The sequence below is a fragment of the Adiantum capillus-veneris genome, chromosome 20, assembly GCF_014529385.1.
Source record: "Adiantum capillus-veneris isolate H3 chromosome 20, ASM1452938v2, whole genome shotgun sequence".
Taxonomy (NCBI): domain Eukaryota; kingdom Viridiplantae; phylum Streptophyta; class Polypodiopsida; order Polypodiales; family Pteridaceae; genus Adiantum; species Adiantum capillus-veneris.
This window is the reverse complement of record NC_140950.1, coordinates 147,415,588-147,426,620: the sequence shown is the minus strand read 5'-3', so window position 1 is coordinate 147,426,620 and position 11,033 is coordinate 147,415,588. Positions and strand designations below refer to the sequence as shown.

The following is an 11,033-nucleotide window of genomic DNA, read 5'->3' as shown; positions in this document are numbered from 1 at the left end:
TCCAAGTGGAGACAATGAGCTGAAGGATACAATTTCAGCCTTGTAGCTTTCAAAATGAATTTAAAATAAGGAATCAAACTGGAGCTAGGAAATCTAGACAAGAAAAGACAATCCTGCCATGTCAAATCCACAGAATAACCGGCATACACCTTTACCAAAAGCTGGCTCTCTGGATTCTCTGTCTGCATCATGAAGCTTGTACAAAGCGGGACAGCACGATCCCCATTAATCTCAAAAGGGATTCTATCAAGAGAAAACCAAGTGCATAATACGAACAGCCATCATATAAGCTACAGTGACTAGCTCGTAAAGAGTCAAAGAATAATAACCTCAGGAATTGAAAGACATGGTGGACTGCTGTCACCAAAATGCTACATTTTGACACTCACATTACAAGAATATGAATCGCAACTTCCAGATAAAGTGGATACTGGAAAGGCAAATGTGGCCGGAGCATGTGAAAAAAAATGTTTACTTTGCTAATCGACCCAGAAATCTGCATACCTTGTGCAGATCTGCTTACACCTGGAGCGATGAGAAATCTACATAAAGGAAGGAGTGCTTTTCCTTATTAACTCCAGCACTCTGCAATTCATTAGAGATTTGCAATGCTTAGTGGCCGGGCTTGAACCTCTTTTTGGCCTCGCTGTACAGCACGACTCCTATAATTGTAATGACGAAGCCTGTCATCCCCATGACCGTTACGGGATTTTGGAATATCAAAACTGAGATCACTGCAGCCACCGCAGCCTTTGCATTCCCAAGAACCTGCAATGTCAAGGCACTTGTGTGCTTGGTAACCAGAAAATTTGTAAGATTTACAAGGTACGCCACGGTCATGTTGGCTAGCAATAAGAGCAGAATTCCTGGGTCATCCTTTGACTTTTCAGCTGTGATTGCTAGCACATTTCCTTCCCACATAAGAGTGAAAGGGAGTAAACACAACCCTGATATAGGCGCCATATACAAGAGCAGATTCATTGAATGCAACTTCTCTGCCTCCGATGTGAGAAGAATCCCTTGCACCACTGATTTGAGTGCCCGGCCAGCAGTTGAGCCCAGGCACACCAAAAAGCCTAATAGATGAAACAAGGGCTCGCTCCTGCTTGCGACAACTATTCCCAACACCACCGGGATCAATGCCATATACACCACTGTCGACTCTCTCTTGCAAGTGATCAAGACCGCAAAAATTGCTGTAAAGAACGGTGTGGTGGCTCCGATAGCTTGATTGAATGACACAGGCAAATACTTAAGGGATGTATTCCCACATACCACCGAAAAGGAGAAGATCAAGCTCAATGCAACTATCTTTAGAAACTGTCTCTTTGACAAGATATACTGCATTGGTACAATCTCGAGCCAAGCTATCGCACCATAGCTGTAAACAGCACATGCACACATGTGTAGCATGGTGAGAAAGATGGGATACCTGTATCCATAAAAGCTGAGCAGATACTTGTTGAGGAGCAAGACCCCAATGTTGGAGAAATACCATGCACCGATAATAAACACAGTCTTGATGTTTGCAGGAATGGGGAATGCACCGTATTTCGCATCACCATGGGTTGGAGTGGGAGGTATGTCAATAACCTCAGCCTCAAGCTTAGGGTTGCTGCCTCTCCTGATCCATGTCTGTGCCTGCAATTCCCCCATGCTTTCTGTGAAACCCTAACACACACACGGATTTGCGACAGTTGAGATATGACCAACATGTGCAGAACTACCCTTTCATGGATCTGACCATGCTAACTCCACAGAAATCAAGGGCAAATTGGAATTGCATTTGCTGAAAGCCGTGACGCACCTGCCTTTCAGCACCACAGAGACCAAGATCCACATGGAAGCACATAGCCTGTAGTGAAAGATCAGACGTCTGTTTCTGAGGGAATGTCGTTAGGAGATAACAAAAGGAAAGGCGCATCTGCGACAGGTGGGTAAAAAGCGACGGCAGAGAGCAGGCTGTCTGTGTGTGTGTGTGTGTGTGTGTGTGTGTGTGTGTGTGTACCTTCTGAAAGCAAAATCTTATAAAAGCATGGCGAGATACACAAGCACGCAGGAGGAGAGGACGAGGATAGAACTTCCTTACTCGGTACACTTGCGCAAAATCAGTGCTTTCCTGCTTGTTGCCCACAAACAATAGCCCCTCGCTCTCCACCCATGGCCAGCCTAACGAGTGTGGAGCACAAGCAAGGGTGCTCCTTGTAGTCCTTTCTCAGAAGGTGGTACGGTCCGTCTCACATTGTGACATTACCCACTGGATACTGGATAGATTTTAAAAGAACCCTCTTCGTCACCTACCTAATCAGCCGTGCCACTCTCAAACTATTGACTATTCAGAATAGCATTTTTCATTAAATTATGATTCTCGTGAAGGGTTCTGTAGTCATCCCTCTTTGCGTACAATGTCATAAAAACTAATAATCAATTCTCCCAAATGATTTTCTCATGTCAAACTGATCATTTTATATGGGGAAGTACCAGAGGAGTAAAAGCTAGAATATTGATAAAGCTGCCAAACCAGTCTTTGCAGGGATCCAAAGGAGGGAAAATAGAGATCCACAGGGGGACAGTCTGCAAAAGAGCAATGTGCTTCAAGACCCGTCTCTGCAGGGATCCAAAGGAGGAAAAATAGGGATCCAAGCTCAAAAGCTACTAAAGGAATGTGGACCTTATTCTCTAATTGTAGGTACTCTCTACAAGCTAGGGAAGGACTATATTCTTAGATAATGTGCTCGTGAGGATGAGTATTTGTACATACTGCAAAAAGCACACATGGGAATAGCCAAAGGACATCTTTTAGGACAACTAACTGCTAAGAAGGTTTTGCAATCAGGCTATTGGTGGCCCACCTTATTCAAGGATGCATCACTTTTTGCAAAGGGATGCGATGAATGCCAATGTTACAAGACCACAAAATAGAAGGATCGGTTACATCCTATTAAAGTGACCTAACCATCTAAAAAATGGGGTTTAGACTTTGTAGGCTCAATTAGTCCGGCAACCTGTAACACCCAATCCCGATATATTCTTGTTGCGACTGACTATGTGATAAAGTGGGCAGAAGCTAAGGCGACATGTATGGTCAATGCAAGGTCAACTGCTAAGTTTCTCTTTGAGAACATTATTACGCAATTTGGTTGTCCCTTTGAAATTGTGAGCAATAATGGCACTCATTGTCATAAAATCTAATATCTAACTAACCCAAATGATTTTCTCATATTAAATTGATCACTTAATGTGGGAGAATAAACGGGAACAAGTGTTAAGATATAGGTATGTGCTTTTAGATCTATCTCAACACGGGGCCAATGTAAAGGGGCCCAAAAGGGAGATGGTCTATCAAAGAGCAAGGCTAACCAATGGAGCATAAGACCTTAGGGTTAGCTTCATTGAAGACCTCCAATAAATGTGTGTAAAAGTCCTTTTGACCTTAAGTAAGCTAGGGCTGAGCTTGAGGTGGGAACCCGGCCCAAGCTCGAGGTGCTTGTCCTGCTTGAGGTGCTTGTCATGCTTGAGGTGTTTTTCATGCTTGAGGTGCTTGATTAAGATGCTTGAGGTGCTTGACTGGCTCCATGCTTGAGGTGCTTGACTTGCTGCATGATTAAGGTACTTGAGGTGCCTTGAGAAGCTTGCCTGAGATGCTTGTGGGAACACCCCCTAGTTCAAGTGGTTTGTCATGCTTGATGAGTAAGGTGCTTGATCACCTAAAGTCAAAATCATTCCTACAAGAGGGGGGGCGAGCCCTTTTCCTAGGAGCTAGAGAGAGAACACCCACTCACACACACAAGGGAAGCCCCAACTTGAAGAGGCAGCAAGGACACATGTCAGGCCCCTACCCATGTTACCTTCATGTGTTGCTTGAAGCCTATTGGCTAAGCTTCAAAGGGGTCCAATGATAAATTACATGAATTATCTAATTGTTTTAGCATTTATCAAGTCCTCTCTCTCAAAGGGGAAAGGGGGACACTTGTCCCAAGGCTACCCATGTTGCTTGTAATGGCTCCTGCTTGTGATTGGCTAGGCCTGGAGGGGTCCAATGAGCTTCAGGCATGAGCTACAAGGGGGGGTCGACCCAAGCAAGCTAGGGGGGTGCCTAGGGGGTATACTCACCCACACACACTCACAATCACTCTCATTGTGTGCTATGCAAAGTGCGAGAGCTCCCTCTCCAAGCAAGTAGAGGTTGAGAGCCTACACCAACACTCTTGGCTATGGAGTGCAAATCCAACCAAGAGCCATGCTTCAATGCTTAAGCTTGCCATCTCCTTCTTCTTCATTACTATGCTATTATGTATGCTAGCAACAAGAGTATGATAAGTGAGGAACTAATTCTTTCTCTTACGAAATGTTTCTTCTTCCTCTTCCCTACCCTCATTCCCTGCTAGCTCTCTCCACCTTCGAAGGTGTTTGAGGTCTTGGGACTGAGGCTTGGGATAGTTAAAGCTTTCTTCAAGTTTATGTTATGTTTGTGGTGCATGAAGCCTTCCATCTTCATGGCATCACCTAGGTCACAAGGAACACAAAGACTGTATTGTAACAAGTCTCTCTTTATGGGAGAAATCATAATACAAATGCCTATTGGAGGGGGGACCGGCTCCACATAAATCCGGTCCTCAATTGTTGTCATGTTCTCTAAACTCTCTCTCTTGCAAAAGTATTGTCTATGCCAAGTTAACTAATTGCTATGATTATGTTGCTATCTTCAATTATGTCTACCCGCTATGCTCACAAAATCATTTCTTGAAAGTACTCTCATTAAATTCCGCTATTCTCAAATTGAATAGGCAAATTCCATTACATTGGTATCAGAGCATTTGGTTTCTCTTTTCTTGCTTAAGAAGAGAGGTCCTTAAGTAGCCTATAAATGGTTGATGTTGTTAATTATAATAGAGTAAGTGGAACTGGGATCTAATACCGGTTTTGTTAAGCCCACTATGTGGGGGATGGTGCACACCTCGGGAGCTTTGGACTTAATAATGGAGTCTTTTTAGACTTGCCTACGGCTTTACCATTATTGAGCCATAAGAAGTCCGAAAGGAGCTAGCCCTTGGCAACTCTGCTATGTTAGACCTACTCCTCTATTCTCTATAATTAACCACTTTGAGCCGTGGGTGTAGATACTTAAGAGCCGATTTTCAAAGGCTAAGAGGAGTGGCAACTAAGGTTTTGAATTGCCAAAGCATACACTAAGTACATACATAAAATTTTGTTATCATGGCTGACAATAATCAAGAGAGTAGAATGAACATTGATAGCTTTGATTTTGCACATGAAGGTGCTAATGATGATGCTCCCATGTTTGTGAATTATCTTATGACTAGGTTGCAACAAGCTATGGGCAACCCTACCTTGCAAGCCGAAGTTACTCAACAACTTCGTGCTTATGGAATTTCCCTTCCTCTCCAAGAGGAGAGAGAGCTTAGGAGGCCTCTTGAAGAGACCCCCAAAAGAAGACTCTCTCCCATTCGAGAGGAGGAATCCAAAGAGAAAGAAAGCAATGAAAGTCTAAGTTCTTCTGAAGATGTGGCTCCACGAAGAAGGCGGTCTAAACGATCGCCTACTCCTCCCAAGAGGAAAAGAGCAACCCATAGTCCTTCTCCTCATCACTCTCAAAGGCAAGAGAGGAAACAAAGGAAGAAAAGGGCTAGGAAGAGGTCACCCTCTTCTCCTTCTTCTTCACCTTCCTTCTCTTCCGATGAAAGTTATGGCTATTCTCCTAGAGAATACAAGAGGGGAGGACATCGCAAATCATTTCCTGCATGGCGAAGGTCACAAAAGCTAAAGAAGTTCAAGGAGGGAGGAAAGAGTATCTCTTTTCTCACCTACGATGGCACCTTTGGTGCTACCGACAAAGTGTTGGCCTTCATCCAGCAATTTGATGCAGCCTTTGGGGACGAGGGCTTCATAGAGTCCTCCAAGCTACGCCATGTAGCTATGCACTTCCAAAAATCAGCTCGTCAATGGTGGGCTAGCCTTCGTGGCAATGGAGAAGCCCCAAAGACATGGAAAACTCTACGAGTTTCCATCATGAAGCAATTTCTTCCAAGCGATACTAAAGATAAAGTTCTTACCGAATGGCGCGGCTTGAAGCTCCTTTCTCATGAGTCTATCAACAAGTATGTAGATAAGTTTTGGGATTTACATCTCAAAGCTACTGTCTTTCAAAAGATAGACTTTGCCGAGCAAAGACAACAATTCTGTGCGGGATTACCTGAAGAGATGGCCGAATATATCAACTCTCAACGGCCCGGTACTATTACCGAAGTAATCCACCACACCATGGTTGCTTCACGCATCAATTTCCATCAAGGGGCTAGACGTAATGTCAAGCCCATGGAAAACAAAGATAAAAATGATGCAAAGGGGAAATCCAATGCTCAAAATAATTCCCAAGGCACTTCCAACAACAACAACAACAATCGGTCCAAGGAGAAGGGAGTTTACAAAGGTAAAAACAAACTCTCTCCTGAAGAGCTTGAAGCTTTTCGCAAGGGCCATAAGTGTTTCAAGTGTGGGGAGCAAGGACATGGCTATCGTTCTTGCCCCAAGAAGAATACTCGCAATGAGACTCTTAGGGCTTCCACCATCGAAGCTCCAAAAGAGGATGCTCATTGCAAAGGATCATCACTCTCCTATGCTTGGGGAAAGGTAAGAGAGCATGATGCCTTCATCTTGTTTGATCCTGGCTCTACTCTCAACTTCATATCAATAGAGTTGGCCACCAAGTTGGGCATTCAAGCTTTTGAGATGGGAGATATAGTAACAGCTGATGCAGCTTTCAAGGGACAACAAGCCTCCGTTACTCCCTTGATTGGGAAGTTGAGGCTTCATGTCCAAAGCTATGTCGACAAAGAAAACTTCTTCATCTCTCCCCTCCAACATCAGGATGTTATCCTAGGGGCACCATGGTTTGATCGCATGGCTGCCAACATGAAGTTCCCTGAAAGGAGAATTTACTTCACCTACAGGGGAAAGAACATGTATATAGATGCTAGTGAGCGTGGTCGCACTATTCCACTTGTAAATCCTCTTTCTTTTGATAAATCAATGAAGAGCTCAGTTTCTGCGTACATGATTTATGTCAAAGAGTCTCTAAAAGCTAATAATGTTTCATCAAATGAAAATGATAGGAATCAAGAAGAGTTAGACTTCTCTACTTTTCTAAAAGGATTCCAAGATGTGTTCATCGATGATATCCCTATGGACCTACCTCCAAAACGAGGGGATGATGACCATCGTATTGAGCTCCTTCCAGGAAGCTCACCGCCTAACAAACCTCCTTATCGAGTCTCACAAGCTCAACAAGAGGAGATCATGAGGCAAGTACAAGAGCTGGTACACAAAGGGATGGTGAGGCCTAGTTCCTCTCCCTTTTGTTCTCCAGTCCTTTTAGTGCAAAAGAAAGATGGTACATACCGTATGTGTGTGGACTATCGAGCACTAAACCATATCACTATCAAAAACAGATTTCTCGTACCTCGGGTAGAAGATCTGTTTGATAAGCTACAAGGCTCTACCTACTTCAGTAGGATTGACCTTAAGAGTGGCTATCATCAAATAAGGATAGTGGATGAGGATATCTTAAAGACCGCGTTTCGCACAACATTTGGTCTTTATGAATATCTAGTCATGCCTTTTGGCTTGACTAATGCACCAGCTACGTTCAATCGTTTGATGGAGAAAATTTTTAGACCATATCGAAAATTCACTGGAGTGTTCTTCGATGATATCATCATCTACTCCAAGTCTTTGGAGGAACATAAGCAACATCTCCAAGTGATTTTTCAAGCCTTGAGGGAGAACAAACTTTTTCTCAACCAAAAGAAAAGTGAATTCTTCCTTCAAGAGATTCAATATCTAGGCCATATTATCTCTCACGATGGCATTCGTATGGATCCATCAAAGTTAGAGGTAATAAAATCATGGCCTAACCCAAGGAATCTACATGAGCTAAGAAGCTTTATTGGTATGTGTGCATACTATAGACGCTTCATAGCAAAATTCTCTCAAGTAGCAGGACCACTACACGACTTAACTAAGAAGAACGTTAAGTTTGTATGGTCTGCTAAGGAGCAAAATGCTTTTGAAAAAATCAAAGAGAAGCTTACTTCCCAACCAGTCCTCGTGCTTCCGGATCTCTCAAAGCCATTTGAGGTCCAATGTGATGCTTGTGGTGATTGCCTTGGAGCAGTTTTGCTTCAAGAAGGGCATGCCATAGCATATGAGAGCCGAAGGCTCAATGGTGATGAACGAGTCTTGGGCATTTATGAGAAAGAGCTTTTAGCTGTTCTACATGCCCTAGACACATGGAAGCACTACCTATTGGGGACTCCATTTATCCTACGAACCGACCACCAAAGTCTCAAGTATTTCATGACGCAAACCAAGCTTTCCGACAAACAAATGAGGTGGGCAAATTTTCTTTCGCAATTTAACTTCCATATTGCTCACATAGCTGGTAAGCACAATCAAGCTGCCGATGCACTTTCACGACGACCAAAAGTTAATGCGGTGTCTATAGCTACTCACAATGATCTATCCTCTATGATAGATGAGTATGCTACTGACCCTGACTTTAGAGACATAATGTCAGCCCTTGCTTTGGGGAAGAAAGAGGAACCATTCACCTTGCAGGATGGTTATCTTCTCCACGGCAATAGGCTATGTGTTACCCATTCCCTTCGTGAGAAGGTTATGTATGAATCCCATGCTCCTCCATATGCAGGGCATAGAGGTATTCAACCTACTCTCCGAGGAGTAGAGACGTATTTCTATTGGCCTACCATGAAAGTGGACATACAAGAGTATGTTTCAAAATGTGTAGTATGCCAAAAGACCAAGTATGATAGAGGGAAGCAACCTGGATTACTCCAGCCATTGCCTATTCCAAATTCACCATGGGAGAGTATATCCATGGATTTCATTTTTGGATTACCCAAGTCTATCCATGGGAATACAGGAATATGGACAATAGTCGACAGGTTTAGCAAGCAAGCACATTTTATTCCTGTCAAAAAGACTATTAAGGCACATCAAATGGCAACTCTCTTCATATCTCAGATTTTCAAACACCATGGATTACCCACATCCATCGTGTCAGATAGAGATCCTAGAATGACCAGTAATTTCTGGAAAGGTCTCTTTGAAAATCTAGGAACAAGATTGAATTTCTCTTCGGCCTATCACCCACAAACGGATGGCCAAAGTGAGATAGCCAATCTTACGATACTCGATCTACTCAAGACTTATGTTACCGAAGTAGATCAACGCTCACAATGGGAAAAGTATTTACCGCTAGTAGAGTATGCCTACAATAATACTGTACATACTTCTACGGGCAAAGCACCTTTCGAGATCATAGAAGGAAGACCTAAAAGTCCCTTGCTACTGAAAGTACATGGGAAGATCTTCGTCGCCGATGAGTATAGCCGTGACCTACAAGAATCTTTTCAAAAGATTAGGGAGGCTATAGCCATCTCTCAACAAAGGCAAAAAGCTGCTGCTGATAAGCACAGAAGAGCCTTAATGCTCAAAGAAAATGATTGGGTCTTACTCAAGTTTCCTAAGGCTCGATTAAGGCAAACGACGGGCAAAAATCCTACGGGCCATCAAAAGTATTATGCTAAACTAGCAAAAAGATACTATGATCCTTTCCAAATCTTGAAGCCTATCAATGAGACGGCTTATCAACTCAAGTTGCCCAACCATTGGCTTATACACAATGCCTTTCATGTAAGCTTACTTAAGCCCTACAAAGGAGAGCCACCAATTGAACCAATTATTGAAGACCCTCCCGAAGTTGAAGACCAAGAAGAGGTGCTACAACCCGAAGCTATCCTTCGGCATGAAGACAAGGTACTACGACATGGTAAGATTATCCGACGGTATCTTATTAAGTTCAAAAATTATCCTTTTGAAGATGCTAAATGGATGCAAGGAGTACAACTTAAGGATAGTATGAACCTTGTCAATGCTTACAATGCTACATTAGAGTAAGCAAATGTACAAATTTCTTTTAAATAACTCATGTTTTTTTTCTATATGACTAGTCCTCTTTTTAATTGTGCACAAATTTAACTAGTATGCATGCTTAGAATCATGTTTGTGATGACGACGTCTCTCAAACACCAAGTAGAATTTGTCACTCTACTTTGGGAGAATGAAATGGACTAAAGAGCAGACATGCTTGCGGCAGCTATGTCTCCCAAGCACCAAATGGATTAGTCATCCATCTTGGAAAGATGTCGTAGGGTAAAAAGGGATCCTTTACCCGCTAAGTACGATTGACTAATGACTAAGACTTTATCTCTTCTACCTCATAGTCGAGGACGACTATGATTTCAAGAGAGAGGTAATGTCATAAAATCTAATATCTAACTAACCCAAATGATTTTCTCATATTAAATTGATCACTTAATGTGGGAGAATAAACGGGAACAAGTGTTAAGATATAGATATGTGCTTTTAGATCTATCTCAACACGGGGCCAATGTAAAGGGGCCCAAAAGGGAGATGGTCTATCAAAGAGCAAGGCTAACCAATGGAGCATAAGACCTTAGGGTTAGCTTCATTGAAGACCTCCAATAAATGTGTGTAAAAGTCCTTTTGACCTTAAGTAAGCTAGGGCTGAGCTTGAGGTGGGAACCCGGCCCAAGCTCGAGGTGCTTGTCCTGCTTGAGGTGCTTGTCATGCTTGAGGTGTTTTTCATGCTTGAGGTGCTTGATTAAGATGCTTGAGGTGCTTGACTGGCTCCATGCTTGAGGTGCTTGACTTGCTGCATGATTAAGGTACTTGAGGTGCCTTGAGAAGCTTGCCTGAGATGCTTGTGGGAACACCCCCTAGTTCAAGTGGTTTGTCATGCTTGATGAGTAAGGTGCTTGATCACCTAAAGTCAAAATCATTCCTACAAGAGGGGGGGCGAGCCCTTTTCCTAGGAGCTAGAGAGAGAACACCCACTCACACACACAAGGGAAGCCCCAACTTGAAGAGGCAGCAAGGACACATGTCAGGCCCCTACCCATGTTACCTTC

The 11,033-nt window shown here is 43.2% G+C and overlaps 1 protein-coding gene across 4 annotated transcripts; it reads right to left on the bottom strand.

Annotated features, from left to right (window-relative positions):
- Positions 1 to 300: 300 nt before the first annotated feature.
- Positions 301 to 2,247, bottom strand: LOC147433377 (putative sugar phosphate/phosphate translocator At3g11320). Of its 4 annotated transcripts, none has more exons than XM_086492969.1 (3): positions 2,090 to 2,245; positions 1,808 to 1,855; positions 301 to 1,671 (listed from the first exon to the last, which is right to left on the bottom strand). In XM_086492969.1, the coding sequence occupies exons 2-3, from the start codon at positions 1,850 to 1,852 to the stop codon at positions 613 to 615; spliced, it is 1,104 nt and encodes a 367-aa protein (XP_086349095.1). In that variant the 5' UTR covers positions 1,853 to 1,855; positions 2,090 to 2,245; the 3' UTR covers positions 301 to 612. The 4 variants fall into 4 exon arrangements, with proteins under 4 accessions (XP_086349095.1, XP_086349096.1, XP_086349093.1 ...); XM_086492970.1 differs by having other exon boundaries at positions 301 to 1,641; XM_086492967.1 differs by having other exon boundaries at positions 1,808 to 2,247.
- Between the last annotated feature and the right edge of the window lie 8,786 nt (positions 2,248 to 11,033).

Coding starts and splice junctions, on each gene's coding strand:
- LOC147433377 (XM_086492967.1), bottom strand. CDS start 1,924: ATGCGCCTTTCCTTTTGTTATCTCCTAACGACATTCCCTCAGAAACAG. Junction 1,672..1,807: donor TCTGTGGTGCTGAAAGGCAG/GTGCGTCACGGC, acceptor TGTGTGTGTTAG/GGTTTCACAGAAAGCATGGG.